At 56.6% G+C, this 18,789-nt stretch overlaps 2 protein-coding genes across 2 annotated transcripts; one reads left to right on the plus strand and one right to left on the minus strand.

The window, feature by feature from the left end:
- The first annotated feature begins 1,359 nt into the window (after window positions 1-1,359).
- On the plus strand, window positions 1,360-16,542 carry FHOD1 (formin homology 2 domain containing 1). The gene is made up of 22 exons (XM_087827550.1): window positions 1,360-1,583; window positions 8,367-8,473; window positions 8,866-8,930; window positions 9,259-9,326; window positions 9,399-9,504; window positions 9,578-9,672; window positions 9,941-10,052; window positions 10,139-10,233; window positions 10,574-10,717; window positions 10,830-10,975; window positions 11,057-11,197; window positions 12,597-12,712; window positions 12,800-13,401; window positions 13,737-13,892; window positions 14,098-14,280; window positions 14,363-14,482; window positions 14,559-14,720; window positions 15,132-15,322; window positions 15,413-15,605; window positions 15,688-15,850; window positions 15,931-16,131; window positions 16,205-16,542. Exons 1-22 carry the CDS (start codon window positions 1,383-1,385, stop codon window positions 16,285-16,287), a joined length of 3,450 nt encoding a protein of 1,149 aa, XP_087683676.1. The 5' UTR covers window positions 1,360-1,382; the 3' UTR covers window positions 16,288-16,542.
- Window positions 16,543-16,624: 82 nt separating this feature from the next.
- Window positions 16,625-18,719, minus strand: TMEM208 (transmembrane protein 208). The gene is made up of 6 exons (XM_016213331.2): window positions 18,634-18,719; window positions 17,912-18,007; window positions 17,463-17,522; window positions 17,247-17,383; window positions 17,002-17,086; window positions 16,625-16,906 (listed from the first exon to the last, which is right to left on the minus strand). Exons 1-6 carry the CDS (start codon window positions 18,637-18,639, stop codon window positions 16,769-16,771), a joined length of 522 nt encoding a protein of 173 aa, XP_016068817.1. The 5' UTR covers window positions 18,640-18,719; the 3' UTR covers window positions 16,625-16,768.
- Window positions 18,720-18,789: the final 70 nt, after the last annotated feature.

The raw sequence follows: 18,789 nt of genomic DNA on the forward strand, positions 1-18,789 counted from the left end.
GTTTCCCCAAACCCGCCCCGGCCCGGATTCGAGCTGTGAACGACCACAGCACTCCCGAGTCACCTACGAGTCCCGCTCACGGAGGTGGCAGCCCGCCGCCGGAGGGCCAGGGGTCGGCCAGGGAGCGGGATCCAGGTCAAAGGGGCGCGACTCCAAGGCGAGCAGCTGGCCCCTGGTACCCGGGCGGCTGCTGCAAGCTACCGTGCAGTCCGCAGGGGCGGGGCGCCGCCGCCTTCCGCGCCCCCTCGCAGAGCCTGAGACCCCCTTTGGGCTGCAGCCCGGCCCAGAGCTGCGCACGCGCACTGGGCGCTCCCAGAACGCCGCGATGGACAGCGCTGTCCCCAGCGTTCCCAGGAAACCCAAGACCTAGCTGGGCCCAGAGGAGGCCATCCCTCTCATCTCCCAAACCGGGGGGGGGGGGGGGCACCATTCCCCTTCATTTCCCTCAAACTATAGGGAACTCTTCTCACTTTTTCCATATAACTGAAGAGAACGCTTCTTTCCCTAAACTATGGAAAACACAGACTCTCGATTTCCTTCAGACTAAGAGGGATCTATTCAACTTTTTCCCAAAATCTGAGGGGCATTAGGCTTATCTCGTCCCAAACTGAGGAGGAGCGTCTCCACTTCCAATTCAAGTTTAGGGGCACCCATGGCACTTCTTCCCCCAAACTGAGAGAAACATGCTCTACCTCACTCCTCAAAATGCATCATCCCATCCTTTTCCCAGAACTGAGGAGCATCGCTCCCTCTTCTTTCACCAACTAAAGGAAAATAATCCCACCTTTTCCTTCAAACTGAAGGGAGTTGATTTTCACTCCTTGCTCCAAACTAAAGGGATCCATCCGCCTGCTTTCCCCAAATGAGAGGATCACATCCACTTCATTCCTCAAACTGAAGGACTCGGGACCATCTCGTTCCTAAACTGAGGGAGCCCAGGCCAGCCACTACCTGAAGAAATTTCCGCCCCACCTGCCCTAACAATTCCTCAAAGACAGCGCGGCCTCACTGCCCAAGCCCAAAGAAAGCCTTCCGACCCCCTGCAGCGCTCTAGGAGGGCGGGTGCGACCTCGGGTTTTCCCGCCCTCCTAGCCAGAGAACTAACGGGATTAAGATCGCGCGCTCCGAGTGGTTAGCCGCAAGCCCCGCCTCCGCCAGCGGTTGCCCCGCCTCTACCCGTGGTTGCCCCGCCCGTGCATTTTCCCCGGTGCCTCTTGGCTCCACCTCCTTCCGCGGCCCCGCCTCCGTGTGACTCCGCCCCCTTCAGCAGTGTCCCGTCCGGCCCCGCCCAGATCTAGATGAGTAGTTGTCGAGGCGGGACCGGGACCGGGACCGGGACCTGTTCCGCGGTGCGGTGCGCTGCGCGAGCCAGTGGCAGAGCCATGGCTGGCGGGGAAGACCGCGGGGACGGAGAGTCGGTGTCAGTGGTCACCGTGAGGGTGCAGTACCTGGAGGACACCGATCCCTTTGCATGTGCCAACTTCCCAGAGCCGCGCCGGGCCCCCACCTGCAGCTTGGACGGGGCGCTGCCCCTGGGTGCACAGATACCCGCGCTGCACCGCCTGCTGGGGGCGCCGCTCAAGGTGAGGGGCGCCGAAGAAAGGTTGGGGGCGATCGAGGGTTCAGGGTTGGCGCCATGAAAGTCTCCCTCGGGGAGAGGCTGGAGTGAGTACGCTCCTCTGGGGAAGTTTTGTGCTGGGGACCCAAAGTCCACGCGGGCCTGCTTGCGGGAACACCTCTCAAGTTGAGGGGAAGCTGAAGAAGGAAGATGGGAGCTTGTGGTCTGCGCCACCCTGGCTGCCCCTTGAAATGAGGCCCACCCGGGGAGGTGCTTGGGGTCCACTTGCTGTCTTTCTGATTGGGTAACCGCTCTGGATTGGGTGACGGTAGATATTTGGATGGTAGCGGACCCAGGAGGCGGAGCTGGGGGTGTGCGGACCAGCTTTCACTTTACCTGAAGCAGGGGCGGATCTACGAGGAGGGGAGGACCCGGGGCGGGCCGATAAAGGTGACAGAGTGGTGTCTGGAGTTTGGCTTGGATCCTGCCGCATAGTGTTGTCCCTGCAGGTGGGGGGGTCTAGCTTGGAAGCGACGGAGAAGAGACTTCGCGGGGTGAGGGGAGTCCCCGAGAAGCGTCCCGGCCTGGTCACGCCGAGCGCGGGAGACTCCCCCGGTGGAAAAGCCCTTTGAGTCACCGCCCCCACCATCCCGTACTCTCGCCGCTGCGGGCCAGCTGCTGGAAGGGAGGGGGCGGGCCAGGCTAATTTTAAACCTCCGGCCTGCCCCAGTTTGCCTGCGCCCCGGAACCGACTCGTGCACAGTACCGGGAAAGGCCTCTTTCCAGATGGCTGGCCCTACCTCTCCCCCGGCTCGCCGCGCTCAGCCCCCCGCAGGCAGCCCTTTCCGGCGCGCTGGGTTTCCGGGCCAGGACTCTGGGAGGTGCCCCTCCTCCCCCCCACCCCGGGCTTCCCTGCCAGCCAGTCCGCACAGAGTGATGCGGAAAAGGAGAGAGAGTTGGCGGGGGTGCCCTCCCCTGCTCCCAGACTTAGCTGGGTCGAGGAGTTGCGCAAACTTGCCCTCGGGCCCGGGGTCTCCCTTGGAATGTGCCCCGGGCGCCGGGCCCCCAGCCTGCATTCCTCGCGCTGCGGGGCCAGCCCCGCCTCCGAGATCGGGCGGGAGAGGTGGTGAGACTGTTGGCCTAGGGAATGGCGCGTGTCCCTGAAAAGCCCGGTATTCAAGGCCACGGCTTGAAAGTGGCAGCACACTTTCCACTCTAGAGTTTTGATGCAACACCTCCCACCCACCACCCACCCCCTGCCCTGCCCTGTTGAAAGGGCTGACAGGTGAGCCTGGAAGAAGCGTGTCCAGCCCGAGGCCACCTCCTATTCAGGATGAGTGCTAGGGAGTAAGGGGTGCTGAACTGAGGCCACGTTCCTGAAACTCCTGGTGCTGAAATAAGCCTGGAGCACTACAGAGAATGTAATATTCTTCCCACCCCACCCCTACTCTAGGACAGGACTTAACCCTGACACCCTTCTTTCCAATTAGGGGCAGATTTAGGAGGTCAGCTACAGGAAAGAGGCTCAGAACACCCCCATTTAGGGACCCATATCCCTTCCTTACCAAGTCCTCTGCCCTCTGTTCTCTGCTCCCTAGCTGAGGACACTACTGAACTCAGAGAATGTGCCAACTCAGTCCCTGCCAACTCAGTCCTTCCTAGTTTCTCCACTTTTGGGATCTCCCACCTGGTGTACTTGAGGACTGCCATATCCCCCACAGGCAGGATATGGGGGTGGACACACTGGGTTACCACAGTGCCTAGAACAGGACTCCCTGGGGCTGACAGCTCTGCCAGCAATGGTCAGATGCACTGTGATATGCTCATCCCAAATATAAACTGTGACCACAGCCCAGAATAGAAGACTGGAGGAAGAAGGGCTGAGAATAGGGTAGGGTCAGGGACATCAGAGATCTGAAAGAGGGGGAGCACGGCCCTTCCTTGCAGGAAATGTCAACAGCTGGTTCCTCCCCTAGTGCTATAAGTGGGTGCCCCAGGGGCACAGACATGACTCAGGCCTGCCTTGATAGCTGTCTGGGAGAGGTGGCCCAGAAATCCAGGCATCCCTGTGCAGTGCTGTAGAGCAGAAATTGGGGGGGGGGGGGGGTATACTCGCTGCTTCATGTTCTGTACAGTTTTCCAGTAGAACAGGACACAGCCAAGTCTGCCCTCCCACTGAGGGCACTGACTCCCATCATCCCTTCAGACCCTGCTCCCTCCTTGGGGGTGTAAAAGGCCCAGCCCACTTTCTCTTTGGGATTCCAGCCCACACACCCCATTGGGCTAGGCCTAGCCTCTTGAGTTCCCTTAGAGGCTTCCTTTTTAAAAGACTTGGAGCTTTCACATCGGAGAGGGCCTTGCTCATTTCCTCCCAGTCTAGGAGGAAGCTCCCAGCCACAATCTCTGACTCATCTCCTGACCCTGGGGAGGAGGGTTGGGGGAAAGGTGTGGCAGGGTCCTGGCAGTGCCTTGGGCCATGCGTGATGTCCCCAGGGAAACTCAGGAGTATCTATCTTCTCTCTACCACCAGAGCCTCTCCCAACCCAGGGACCTGCCCCTGCCCCAGGAGAGAATCTGGCCATCTGGCCTTGCCTGCTACCTTTGCCCTTGGGGTGGTGCCTCAGGAGCCCCTCCCTTACACTCAAAGGCCCTGCCACATCTGGGATAGCACTGACTTCTCCCTGGGCTCTGGGCAGAGGGACTGGGGTGCTGCCCTGACCCTGATGCAAAGGCCAGAGGAGCCCCCTACTCTTGGCAGCAGAGATAGCCCTAGAAATCTGTCCATTACCAGCAACTTTGTTTCTCCAGTTGTGGCTAAAGATTAGAATAGGACAGGGGTGGCACTGTCCTAGAATGTTTCCTGACCTTGCCCCCTCCTTTCCCCAGCCTCAGTTTACCTTTCAGAAGCAGTTGTTGCAAAGGGGCTAAAGTGTTAATCTGACCTGCTGGGACAGGTACCAACTGGAGGGGTTCCAGAAGATTCTTAAGGGAAAGATGGGGTGCTCTGGTGATGAACTGAGCCCTTTAGTCCCCTGATATGGAGGTTTCTTTGGGATGTGGGCATGAGTCATGGACTCCTACCTTCTTTTCCTATGCTGGCATGTCTAATTAGCTGATAATTCTGGGCTAGGGAGCCTGATGAAGAACCCCTGGACCTAGGTTCTGGCAGAAGTAGAAATTATTACCCCAGCATGTATGATATGTGTGTGTTCTTTAGTGTCCCCTTGCTGGAACTGGGAGGACCAGTTTGGGGTATTTGCAGAGTTCAGAAAGCTGAGGGCCTGTCTTTAGCTCTTGGCAACCCTATAGGCCCCAGCCCTCCCTCTCCCCTCCAGGGTTCCCTGGAGCACTTCCAATGAACATCCACTTAAGATCTAGGTCAGTTAGCCCTAGTCCCATTCCTGGTTGTGCAGCCTGGTGCAAATTCACTGAATTTCTTTGCCTTGGTTTCCTCACCTGTAAAAGGATTATCAGAATCAAAGAAACTAGGCAGCCTGGTGTGTGCCACAAAAGAGGTATAACAAGAGTGGGTTTCCCTTCTCGAGGTCCAACCATGTCATCTCATCCAGAAATTCACAGTCTTGTTGGAGACTCAAGATCATAGGAAAGGGGAGTCATAGAGCATAGGGTCTTGTGTTTATAGACGAGAAAGGCAGTTAAAATATTTCCTGAAACAAGAGTCCGTCAGCATATAACTATGCCCTCTTTTCCATCTTCCTTGTACCCTGCCCCAGCATGTTCATTCTCCCGATTACACTACTATGAAAAACATTGGGGTGTAGACAACAGGGTCTCCTGTGCTTAGCCCTGCATATAAAATCAATTGCAACAGGTTGGTTGGGGCTGCCAGAAAAACCTGAGCTCAGAGGAACCAAAGAAAAGTGGTCTGGAGGCTGAAGTGAGGGGCTGAGCCCGGGAAGAATGGGGGAGGGACACCACCCCAAGATGGACAGCGGAGAAGTGCAGAAGACAAGAGCCAGGAGGGAGTCAAGGATGTAGACCCACACTGACTGTGTGCTGACCGTAAGCACTGTCAGCAGGGACCAGGGTTCGGGCTTACTCAGGCCTGGCCCAGCCCCAGCGTGTGAGAAACAAGGCCCAGAGGTTTGGCTTTCAGAGGATGACCCCAGGAAGGGGCCAGGGGTGTGAGAGACAAGAACCACTCAGCTGGCAGGAAGTCTCTGCTCTTTGCTGCTTGCCTGACCCTAGCCCCCTCCCCCATCTCCATCTAAGACAAACAGCTGGAGGAGGGGAACAGTGTCCTGCATGCTTTGGGCTGCCAGTTCCCCTGGACCTCCTCTCCAGAGATGGGGCCCTGCCAGGATTGGACAGGTGACATGGTTAAGGAAGCCACTATTACCACCAGGGTTTAAACCTGCTCATCTGAGGAGGCTGGGAGTGGTGAGCACTTATTCTTCAGGACCCTGCCCCACATGGATGCAGGCATCCCAGGTATCCTGCACACTTGGGATTAGAGCTTGCTAGTGTGCATGCAGGAGGGGAAGAAAGCATACTGGGCCCGAGCTTTCCGTGAGTGTGCTTCTTGGGCCTGTGCTTGCCAGTGAGTGTGTGTGTGTGTGTGTGTGTATAAAACCATATATACCTGGGTATATAAGCAGTTACCGTGCATAATCTGATCACCCCTCCCCTTGCTTAGCACCCTTGGTCATTGTGCTTCTGTTTATTTGTGGCCTTTCTCCGAGTCAAGCCTGCCTGCCTCCTGGACTATACTGGAAAGCAGGGAAGGCAGAAGCCTTGTTCCGTGCTATGTCCTCAGCACCTAAAACCAGCCCAGCTTGTGCATGTTCGAATGAATGAGCTGTCCTATGTGTGTGTGGTTTGGGGGATCCTCGAGGGGGTTTGCAGCCCTGGGGGAGACATGTTTCTCTAGGGTCCCAGAGGAGATGCAGCTGTGCCTGGATGGGGGGGGGGGGTAGGCTGCTGAGTCATCCCGTGGGAAGAGGGATCAGGAGGAATGTGGGGCTGCCCTCAGCTGAGCTGGCCCTGGACAAAGTACCCCAGCCCTGGGGCCTTGCCCCCCCCCATCTCAGGCCTGTTCCCAGTAGGCCCTGGAGAAGATGACTCTGCTTCTAGGCAGGGGAGAGAGACTAGGCCCGCCCAAGGCGCCCAGGGGAGGGCAGGCAGCCAGGCAGGAAGTGGACAGAAAACAGGCTAGAGTATTTGTCCTGTCCCATGTCCTAGGCAGTGGGGGGAGGTGGTCACCCAAGGGCCTCACAGGAAGGGCTTGAACTGCCAGGAAGGAGCTGGGTCAGGCTCTCAGGCATAGCAGGGGTGCTACGCAGATGCCGGGGTGGGGGCAGGAGCTGGACTTCCTTTCCACCCACAGGACCAAGGGCAGCTGGAAGCCCTTAGGCTAGGTCCAGAGCAAGGCAAGGCTGACAGAACAACAGGACAAATGTTGGGGTTGACTTTTCTAATAAGATGGAGACCAGAGGTACCCTAACTCTGCAAAGGGGGCTCTCCCTGGGTCATGGCACCTCAAGGAGTGGGGACACTCGAGTCAAAGGGACTTTGCTATGGGGGAGGTGTCCGAGAGAGGCATAGTGCTGCCATCAGACTCTCCAGTCACCTTACTAGGCCCTTCTACAAGTATTTCTCAAGAGCCAAGTATCCTGCCCAGTGGTGAAGGGGAGCCAGGCTCAATGGGGACGCATAGGAAGCAGATATATGGATGAAGCATGTGCCTTCTTGTAATCATGCAGGTTTCAGGGACCCACTATAGACTGAGTCAGACCCTAAAATCTAGTTTTCAATAGGCCCCTGGGAGGCCTCTCAGGTCCAGCTATGACCATGGTCACTGTAGCCCACTTGAGGGCAGAGCAAACACCCTCAGGCTTGAAAGGACTGAGAGCCTGTGGATTAGCCCCTGCTCCTCACTGTCTTAACTCAAGGACACGCATACACGTTCCAGCATTAATAGCACTTTCTCCCCGGGCTTGAATGCTTTGTGGCTGCAGCTTATCACCCACAGGGCTGTGAACTTCCTCGAAGGCAAGAACTTCCTTCCATCTTCTCTCCATTCTCCTTCCTCATTCATGTTCATTAGTTCAACACATGTTTAGTGAGCATTTACTATGTGCCAAGTGCTGTGCTAGGCTCTGCAGATATAGCATGCAGCAAGACTGACATGGTACCTGAACCCTGAGAACACATGGTTAACAGGGGAAAGAGACTAGTGTCTAGGACATTATACTGCTCTAGGGAAGGCCTGAGTGGGGTACACACATGGCATGGAGTGGACTGCATAGCATTGGCTAGAGAAGTCCAGGAAGTCTTTTTTAAAAAGCCTTATCTAGCCCGGCAGTGGTGGCTCAGTGATTGAGCATAGACCTATGATCCAGGAGATCTCCGTTCAATTCCTGGTCAGGGCACATGCACAGGTTGTGGGCTCGATCCTCAGTAGGGGGCATGCAAGAGGCAGCCGATCAATGACTCTCATCACTGATGTTTCTGTCTCTCTCTCTCTCCCTTCCTCTCTCTGAAATCAGTAAAGACATATTTTAAAAAATAAAGTAGTAAAAATAAAATTTTAAAAGCCTTATCTAATCTGAAACCTAAAGAATGGGTAGATGTTAGCCAGGAGACGACATAGCACATACAAAGGGATGTACTATGCACATAGTAGGTCCATGAAGAAGGACTGCTGAAGGAATGCATAGCTGCTGTGCAGACCCTGTGGTGTGCCTCTCTGCCAGCACCCTGAGTAGGAGGTAGGAAGTCATGAGGTCTCCATATGTAACCCTGCCACCTCTTCCCCAGTCCCGACAACTGTTCTCTTTTCCCCCAGCTAGAGGACTGTGCCCTGCAAGTGTCTCCTTCTGGATACTACCTGGACCCTGAGCTGTCCCTGGAAGAGCAGCGGGAGATGCTGGAGGGCTTCTACGAAGAGATCAGGTCAGAGCCAATGAGGCCAGGAAGACAAGGCTGGCCCTGACCTTGCCCCCACCAGGGGCTGGATCACGTGTCAGCGGCCAAGACACCTGATCTCTAGCATGGGCCACATGTGGGTCACCTTCTGCTGCCCCAGGGAACTGTGCCAGGGGAATCCCAAGGCCTGGCCAGTGTTACCTACTGCCCAGGATGGAGTAGGGGCTCTCCCACATACCTGAGATACCTGTGTTTGCATAAACCCTTCTGTCTGGCCAACCCTTGGGTTTGGAGGAGCAGTTGGGGAGGAAGGAGCTGGGCCTGGGTTAGCATGTGGGGAGGTATTTGGCTGCCTTGGTGTGGGGGAAGGGACCCCAAGGAATGAGCTAGGAGCTGCTGACTAGGCTGCTTGATTCCAGCAAAGGACGGAAGCCTACGTTGATCCTGCGGACCCAGCTCTCTGTGAGGGTCAATGCTATCTTAGGTGAGTATATGAGGGCATCCATGTTCAGCAACCCCCACCCCCACCCCAGCCTAGCTGGCTCTGTTTCTTTCAGCATGTGCTGGACAGTGGACAGGGCAGATCAGACACAGGATATGTGGCCCCTCCCCATTCCTATCCTGACCCTTCCTTCCTGGGTTGATTCCACAGTCTGTGGTGGGGGCTGCCCAGAGTCAGGGAGTAAGTAGAGGAGAAGGTGGGGGGGTTCGAGAGTACTGGAATGTTGTTAGGTGGGGGGTTATAGCTGTGTCCCAGTAGAAGAGGGTATTTGTGTCCCATTGAGGTTACTGCGTCCACCTACCCCTTACAGAAAAATTGTATGGCTCCAGTGGCCCCGAGCTCCGCCGCTCCCTCTTCTCACTGAAGCAGATCTTCCAGGTGAGGCCCAGAGGTGGGCTGGGAGTGGGCATCCAGCCTGAGCCCCCTTAAACTCACCCATGGTGCCCCCAGGAGGACAAAGACCTGGTGCCTGAATTCGTCCACTCAGAGGGACTGAGTTGCCTGACCCGTGTGGGTGCTGCTGCTGACCACAACTACCAGAGTTACATCCTCCGAGGTCAGCCCCTCTCCTCCCCCATGACCCTTGCCTCCAATGAACCCTTACCGACCTCTTGTTTCTCTGTCCTCAGCACTAGGTCAGCTGATGCTTTTTGTGGATGGGATGCTTGGGGTGGTGGCCCACACTGAGACCGTGCAGTGGCTGTACACATTGTGCGCCAGCCTGGTAAGTGGCCCTCCATCCAGCCATGCACCCTTCTCCCTCTGCCTCTCTCTGGGCCTCAGTCTCCTCTTCTGTAAGATGGGCTAAAATGGAATGAGTCTGTGGCCCCTCTAAGCCTAGAAAGCACATCAATGCCTGGACCTAGAGCCAGGGTCTTTTTGCTAAGACTCTCCTCTCTGGGTCCAGCCCCAGAAGCCCTTCCCCCACCACACCAGGAGCTGGCACAGGTCTGGCCCAAGCCCCAATCATATGTGGTTATCCCTCCCCCTAGTCCCGCTTGGTGGTGAAGACAGCTCTGAAACTGCTGCTGGTGTTTGTGGAATACTCTGAGAGCAACGCACCACTGTTCATCTATGCAGTCAACTCTGTGGCCAGCACCACCGGTCAGAGACTGTCCCCTCCCTTCCCACCACTCAGAGCCCTCTTTCCTACCTTTCTCCACATGACTGCTCCTCCTTCTGTGTGGCAGGTGCTCTTCCCTGGGCCAACCTTGTGTCCATCCTAGAGGAGAAGAATGGTGCAGACCCTGAGTTGTTGGTGTACACAGTCACCCTCATCAACAAGGTGTGTGTGGCTCTGCCACTGTGGCTCAGTTGGTTCAGCACCGGCCCATGCACCAGGAGATCGCCCATTCTATTCTGGGCCAGGGGACATGCCTGGGTTTTGGGCTCAATCCCCAGTAGGGGGTGTAGGAGGCAGCCAATCGACATTTCTCACTGATGTTTCTCTCCATCTCTCTCTCTCTCTCTCTCGATCCCTTCCTCAAGATTAGATTTCTTGATTAAATAGAACTTAAAAAAACGAGTGTGTGGAGGTGGGAACCAAATGCCAGTTACGAGCCCCTCAGGCTCCTGACTTCAGGCCCCATCAGCCTTAGCCTTGCCCTCCTATCCCCACCCTCCAGACGCTGGCAGCGCTCCCAGATCAGGACTCCTTCTATGATGTGACGGATGCACTGGAGCAGCAGGGCATGGAGGCACTTGTCCAGCAGCACTTGAGCGCTGCAGGCACTGACATCGACTTGAGAGCGCAGCTTGTGCTCTATGAGGTGGGCTCAGCCACCACGGCCCAGCTGAGAGCTAGAGGAGGGGAGGGAGGGGGCGCAGTTCCCCAGAGCCCACCCTGCCTCAGCTGCTCACATCTGGGCCCACATCTGCTAGAACGCCCTGCGGTTGGAGGACGGAGACACGGAGGAAGTCGCTGCAGGTGGGCGACGGGAGCGTAGAAAGCCCTCTTCAGAGGAAGGCAAGAGGAGCCGAAGATCTCTAGAAGGCGGGGGCTGTCCTGTGCGCACCATGGAGCCAGGGTAAGAACAGTGCCTCAGCAGCTGGGGAGGAGGGATGGATGCGCCAGAAACTGCACAGTCTCCTGACAGGCCCCCCTCCAGCCCCACAGGCCCCACCTCCTCCACCACCGGCCTGGACCTACAGACAGGCCCTGCGCCTGCCTCTGGCCTCTCGGTGAACCTCTTTCCTACCCTGTGCATGGCACCCTCAGCTGACATCTCCTGTGAGAGAAGCATCTACAAGTAAGTGGGGAGATAGAGGCTGCCCACCCCTGGGATCCTCTCCCCACCTGTCCCTCCTGCTCTGCTCCCCTCCATGGACCCTCTGCCTCCTCTGCCCAAAAGCGTGCTTTCTCTCTCTTTCTTTCCAGACTTCACCAAACTGCTCCTGTTTGGTAAGTGACTGCTGGGGGGGGGGGGGGTTCAGCTCTGACTGGACCTCCTCCTCCTGGGGCTTCTCTTCATCTCTTTCTGGCATTCTGTCTGGTCTTGGCCAATGCTATCTGTCTTCCTACCCCCTGCTCTTTTTGTTTCTCCGTCACTGTCCCCAACCCTTGTACTGCTCTTTGTCTCTTACTGCACCCTGTCCGGCTTCATGTCAGTGTCTCCCCTCCACTTACAGTTTCCTCTTGTCATGCCCCCCCTAACCCCCTCCTCTTCCCACCGTGGCTGGGAAGGAATCCCTGATAGCACTGCCTAGCTCTGTGTGGGTGTGAGCAACTGGGATTTGGGGTGGAACAGACACCACAATTACTGTCTCTTCTCTCATCCCCCTAACCCAGGGCCCCTGAGAGCCCACCTGTCCCCCAGTCCCCTACGGGGCAGGCCAGGCTGGAGTAAGTACCAAGGCCAGCCTGCCAGACCTGCCATGTGCTCAGGGCTTCAGCATTGCTTCTCCCAGCAGGGGGTCCACTTTCCCACAGCCAGAACTTGGGGACTCTCAGGCCCCTTCTCTCCCAGACTTATGCCTCCTCAGTTACCTAAGGACTAAGCACTGGGATTAGTTCACTGGAGTCATAGCGGTCCGTATGCTTCAATAGTGACACCTTGACAGCTTTGACTGGAGATGAGGGCATAGACCCCCAACCTGGAAGCCCATTCTCCCATGTCCTCAGGCTAGGAATAGAACAGGGAGGGGGTCAAGGGTGCTGTGTGGTGTGGAGGAGGAGCAGCCTAGGACTAAGGTCAGGGCTGGGACTGAGGGCCAACAGAGGCTGGAGGGGCGAAAAAAGAGACACTGGATCATATTCATCACTTTAACATAAACTGCCTGTCATTCCCCGGGCAGAGGTCATAGCTCTCAAAAGTTGCAGACATGCCAAGGGAGGGACATCTAGTGTGCTCATTAGGACAGCTATCCCCTTCCCCCAGGACAATTAACATGAACAGCAAGGTTGCTAGTTAGACATTAAGTAGAACTTCTCTCTGTATGTTGACCTGGGAATGCTGGGTTGGAAGTGACACTCCCCAGATGTGGAGGATTGAACAGGGGCTGGACGTGGGGAGTTGGGTCCTGGGTCTGCTCAGCGCATGGTCTGTTCCTGTGTGCCTGCAATTAGGGGTGGTGCCCAGGGGCCCAGCATGTGCACCACCCTGGGCTGGGGTATGTCAGACACCCTCACTGACAAGTGCCTCCCCCCAGAGCCCGGTTCCTGGAGAACGTGGCAGCAGCAGAAACAGAGAAGCAGGCTGCGCTGGCCCAGGGCCGTGCAGAGACATTGGCTGGGGCAGTGCCCGATGAGGCTGATGGACACCCAGGTGAGTAGGTGGGTGGGCAGAATCTACTCATGTCTCTTTTTTGTTCCACAGAGTGCACGACACTGACAGCTGTTTCTCTTTTTTTAGATACCCAGGAACTATGGGGTTCCCCTGAACCAGGCCCTACACTCAAAACACCCCAGAGCCCTGCCCCCAGAGTCCTGCTCCGGGCCCAGTGGAGCCTTGAGCCAGAGCCCAAGGAGCCACTGGCCCCACTAAGCCCCAAGACTGAGCCCACCCAGAAGCTCCCTACCCGTGTCGCCAAGCTCTGCATTGGGGACCTGGACTTCTCAGACCTGGGGGAAGACGAAGACCAGGACATGCTAAACATGGAGACTGTGGAGGCTGGGAAAGGGGTCCCGCCCCCACCCCCACTGCCCTTGCTCTCTGAGGGCCCCCCACCCCCTCCACCTCCACCTCCCCCACCCATCAAAGGTCCCTTCCCACCCCCTCCACCCCCAGCTGCCCCTCTTCCCCCCTCAGCACCTGATGGCCTAGCCCTCCCCACCAAGAGGAAGACAGTAAAACTCTTCTGGCGGGAGCTAAAGCTGGCTGGGGGCCACGGAGGCTCTGGGAGCCGCTTTGGGCCCTGCTCCACCCTGTGGGCCTCACTGGAGCCTGTCTCAGTGGACACAGCCCGGCTGGAACATCTGTTTGAGTCTCGTGCCAAGGACGTGTTACCTTCCAAGGTAAACGCACCCTCATCTGCAAGGTAACCATAGGGGAACAGGAAGGGAATCAGAGCCCAAGGGTCTGGATGCTGGGGCGGCCACTCATTTCCCACATAGGGAAACTGAGGCAAAGGAAAGAGTGGGGACTTGTCTAAGCTCTTTCAACAAGGGACCAGCAGATCCCTAACTGGCATCTAAGCTCATCCCAGTCCTTAAACCTCCCAGGTTGATTCCCAGTTGTGGGGTCACCCCACCATTGGCCACTTAGAGAGGGGCCTTGGAGTGCCCTCTTAGATTGTTGGCCCAGCTAGTCCCTTTCCCAATCTTACACTACCCTTCCCCCAACCTCAAAGAAAGCTGGTGAAGGCCGCCGGACAATGACCACAGTGCTGGACCCCAAGCGCAGCAACGCTATCAACATTGGCCTAACCACACTGCCACCTGTGCATGTCATTAAGGCTGCTCTGCTCAACTTCGATGAATTTGCTGTCAGCAAGGATGGCATTGAGGTGGGGATACCCAGCTGGGACTGTGGAAGAGCGGTGGGAGGTCCAGCCCTCTCCTTTGGTCAGTGGGCATTCCCTCTAGTGGTGGGCATGGGCTTGGCAGAGCAGTCCCCAGGCCCAGAGGCTCCGCCAGACAGCCTCGGAGGGAATCGAGACCAACACCTGAGGCCTCAGGTCAGCACTGAGTGGCCTAGGTGGTTGTCCTCAGAAACTACTGACCATGATGCCCACGGAGGAGGAGCGGCAAAAGATCGAGGAGGCCCAGCTGGCCAGTCCTGACATACCTCTGGGCCCAGCTGAGACTTTCCTGATGACCCTTGCCTCTATCGGAGGCCTGGCTGCCCGCCTACAACTCTGGGCCTTCAAGCTGGACTATGACAGCATGGAACGGGTACCTGGGTCATGGGATGGGACAGACAGTGGGGGCAGCATGATAACCTTGTAGTCTAAGAGTCCCTGGCCTCCCACACCAGGAAATCGCAGAACCACTGTTTGATCTAAAAGTGGGCATGGAACAGCTGGTGCAAAATGCCACCTTTCGTTGCATCCTGGCCACCCTGCTGGCTGTGGGCAACTTCCTCAATGGCTCCCAGGTGAGTGACAGCACATGAGGGCTGGGGGCCAGGGTCTGGAGCCAACCAGACCCAGGCTCAGACGAGGTCCTTTCAGAGCAGTGGCTTTGAGCTGAGCTACCTGGAGAAGGTGTCAGAGGTGAAGGACACAGTGCGCAGGCAGTCACTGCTGCACCATCTCTGCTCCTTGGTGCTCCAGACGCGGCCTGATTCTTCCGACCTCTACTCAGAAATCCCCGCCCTGACCCGCTGTGCCAAGGTTAGCACCAGCCAGAGGCTTGAATAAGACTGGCCACGGCATGGGGGAGCACTGCTTCCTGGGGCTGGCTTTTCCCCTCCTCCCTCTTTTGTCAGTTGTGCCAGGACTTGCTCCACTACAGGTGTTTGTGTGGGCTGTGTCCTCTGCCAGAAATGCTTTCCTCTATTGGCCTGACTACACCTACTCAGTCTTTGGGTCTCAGGTTAGCTGCCACTTCCCCAGGAAACCTTCTCTGTTTCCCACTGGATCAAAAGGACTTGTCTGTCTCCTGCAGTAGACTGTGAACTCTTGGAGGGTAGGGGCTGGATCTTGTCTGTTCCTATGGCGCCAGCTGACCAGCCTGGCACAGAGGCAGCCTTAGGCAGTACCTTCTTGTTGGGGGACAGCCTGTGTATCCCCCTGCTTTCTTAGGTGGACTTCGAGCAGCTGACTGAGAACCTGGGGCAGCTGGAACACCGGAGCAGGGCAGCCGAGGAGAGTCTGCGTAGCTTGGCCAAGCATGAGCTAGCCCCAGCCCTCCGTACCCGCCTCACCCACTTCCTGACCCACTGTGCCCAACGCGTTGCCATGCTACGAGTAGTGCACCGCCGTGTCTGCAACAGGTGGGATCATGGGCCTGAGAGGCAGGACTGCCACCACTGTCCCTCACCCCCAAGTAGGACTCATCATCCCTTCCTATCTGACCTGCCTAGGTTCCATGCCTTCCTGCTGTACCTGGGGTACACAGCACAGGCAGCCCGTGAAGTGCGCATCATGCAGTTCTGCCACACGTTGCGGGAGTTTTCACTGGAGTACCGGACTTGCCGAGAACGGGTGCTGCAACAGCAGCAGAAGCGGGCCACATACCGTGAGCGCAACAAGACCCGGGGACGCATGATCACTGAGGTGGGTGCCCCTCCCAGGTTTTAACTGCCACTCCCATGGTTTCCTTCCATTGGCTCCCAGCTCATCTTTCTCTCCTCTCCAGACAGAGAAGTTCTCAGGTGTGGCTGGAGATGCCCCCAGCAACCTATCTGTCCCAGTGGCTGTGGGTAGTGGGCCAGGCCAGGGTGATGCAGACAGTCATGCCAGCATGAAGAGTCTGCTGACCAGCAAGCCTGAGGACACCACACACGGCCGCCGTAGCAGAGGTGAGACCTGTGGCTGCTAGGGGGAATAGGTTTTGCTTTGGAGCCACCCTGGCCTGATCTCCCTGTCTGGCCTTTCTCAGGCCTGGTCCAGAGCAGCTCCCCAGTCACGCCCACAGCAGTGGGGCCCTCCACTGCAACCCCAGAAGAAGCCCCAGGCTCCAGTTTACCCAGTGACACTTCAGATGAGATCATGGATCTGCTGGTGCAGTCAGTGACCAAGAGCAGTCCTCGTGCCTTAGCTGCTCGAGAACGCAAGCGTTCCCGTGGCAACCGCAAATCTTGTGAGTATTCCCCTTACGCCTGCTGCCCACTTTATTCCCATCAACCCCCTACAAGCATGCTCTGTCCCTTCAGTGAGACGGACGTTGAAGAGCGGGCTTGGAGAAGACCTGGTGCAGGCACTGGGACTGAGCAAGGGACCTGGCCTGGAGGTGTGAAGGCGCTGCTTCCAGGATATCTATCTGGGCCACAGCCTGCATGCAAAAGACTATAGAGTGAGGAGGGACCAGAGCACAATTCTGGGCATCTTCTCAACCTTGGGGTCACTCTGTCCAGTGGCCAGTGCCTTGAGCAGTATTATCTGTGTGTGCATGTGTATGTGTGTGTTTGTATGTGTGTGCATGTATGAGCTCCCTGAACATGTGTAACATAATAAAGTTTTCTTGGCCAATACAAGAGCCTTTTCTTTCTTTCAAGATACAGACCATGCTGGGTCTATAGCAGGAGGGAAATACTCCTGCCTCGCGCCTCATCATCACTCACATAGCCATTAGCCACATTCTAATCAATTTATTCAACAATCCTGCGACTTAGACTGCTACTGGCCCCTGGACTAGGCCCTCATTACTCCTGGCCTGGGGCCCTGCAGCCTGATAGAGCCACCTAGGGCCCAGCAGCCGGTGGTCACAATGTGAGTGGCTATAATCGTTTCATCTGCCGCCGCTCCTGTCGGCGCTGCCTTTTCTCATTGTGCTCTGGCGCTGGGGCACCACTGTCTGCCGTGAACCAAGGGCCCAGCACATTCACCCACAGGAGGTAAAGGGCCCGTCCTGGAGCCTAGGAGAGAAAAGGTAACTTGAAGCCAGGTTCAGGAAATGAAAGAAGGGTTAGATGCCCCCAGCCCCTTCTTGGGAGCCCAACAACCCACGCACCAGAAGCCAGAAGGACCAGATGTAGAGGGAAAAGCAGCTGAGGACCTGTACAATGGCTGTCAGTAGGATCACATCCTTAAGGTGCCTGTGAATAGAAGGGAGACTGCAAGGGCCAAAATAGTAGATGGACTCCAATTCAGCTCCCACCCCATGAAGCTGCAGGCAGCTGTGGATCTTGGGCTATCTGGGCCCCAGCACCACAGCCCTGGGGCCGCTCACCTGGGCTGGCGGCGGGGGACACTCACTCTGCCATGCCCTGCTCCATGTTGAGATCCATTCCACCATCCATCAGGGCCCCATCCTCAGAGAAGGCCGCCCGTGCCATTGAGCTCATAGAGTGGTAGCTGGCCCCATATACTGCCAGACTAAAGCCCAGGGCCATCTGCAGAACAAGAATGGGAATATCAAAGGCCAGCCACTGACCCTGTGCTCACCCACCTCCCAGGATGGGGAACACTTACCCAGGCCCAAAATGAGGCAGATGAGTAGAAGAAGACCAAGGTCACAAGACAGTAAATGGCCTGCAAGCAGACACAGGATCAGGCTGGGATCAAAGCTACCCTAAACCATGGACCTCCCTGGACTCTGACCAAGAGTTAAGCCAGGCTGTGGAAGAAGACAGGTTGTTTCTTACAGGGTTGGGGAAAAAGAAGTCTGCTTCCCAAGTCCTGAGTATTCAAACTACCCTCTGACACATCAGCCTAGGAAAGAAACCTCTATTTGGGATAAGGGCTCTCAAGTCCATCCTCATATTTGTTGTTTTGTTTGGACTACTCAACATCTCTCTATATATTTTTTTAACTTTCTTGTAAAGCCTTGACTCTGACATACCACCACACTGCTGCCACCAAACATAACTGAGGACTGTGGGACCTTGGGTAGGCACAGAAACAAGGAAGCAGGCACTTACATTGGCCCCCAGTATGATCCGCAGATAGAACTTCAAGGTCTCTCTGTTCTCTTCAAATATCTGCTTCTTTCCTCTTGTCCCCACTTTGCCCTTGGGCTGCAGAAGAATGATGAGATGCTTGTCAGAGCCCTCCTCAGTAGGGTCCTCTTCACTCTCCCCACCAGTCTGGTTAGCTACAGAGTCCCAGCTGTGCTAAGTTCCCATAGTGCTCAACCTAGCACAATCCTTGGGATGTCTACCCCTCCTCCAGTCAATCCTGCTTAGAGCTGAAACCATCTTTCCAACAATCCCAGGTATGATCGCCTCCTGCACACCCTCGAACGATCTAATACTAGGCTGATAGCGCCTGTCTTCCCTGTTAAGGTATAGCTTTGGGTTGACGACCCTATAAAGAGGAATTCCTGAGTGGTATTGAATAGTGCCCCTCTCCGGCCTCTGCTGGAGTAGACAAGATCTCAGCTGACGCCCACACCCTTCAGGCCCCACAAATCTTCAGCCAATTCTAGTACTAAGTGATACTGATGCCCACCCCCACTCTGGCACTAGTTCTGGTACGGTCTTCCGTCGCTCCCTTCCACCCCCCTCCATCTAGTACGGTCCGGCCACTGAATGGCGCCTCCCTCTGGCCGACCTCCTTCTCTTGATGTCCTTCCTCTGTTTTCTGTCTCCCGGCCCTGGGAGCGATTTGGCCTTGCGGACCGCGCCCTACCCGCCCTCCTTACCGCCATGGTGCGTCGCAAATACTCAGCCAGGGAAACAAGGGGTAGCGAACGAAACCGCAGTCACTAAGTACCACATCGGCAGCACAGGCACTTCCGGTGCAGTCCCAACTCGTCATAACTGGGACGGAAGTGGGTTGTCCACTTCCTTTCCTAGCC

The sequence above is a fragment of the Miniopterus natalensis genome, chromosome 18 (genome assembly GCF_054644295.1).
Source record: "Miniopterus natalensis isolate mMinNat1 chromosome 18, mMinNat1.hap1, whole genome shotgun sequence".
Classification (NCBI taxonomy): domain Eukaryota; kingdom Metazoa; phylum Chordata; class Mammalia; order Chiroptera; family Miniopteridae; genus Miniopterus; species Miniopterus natalensis.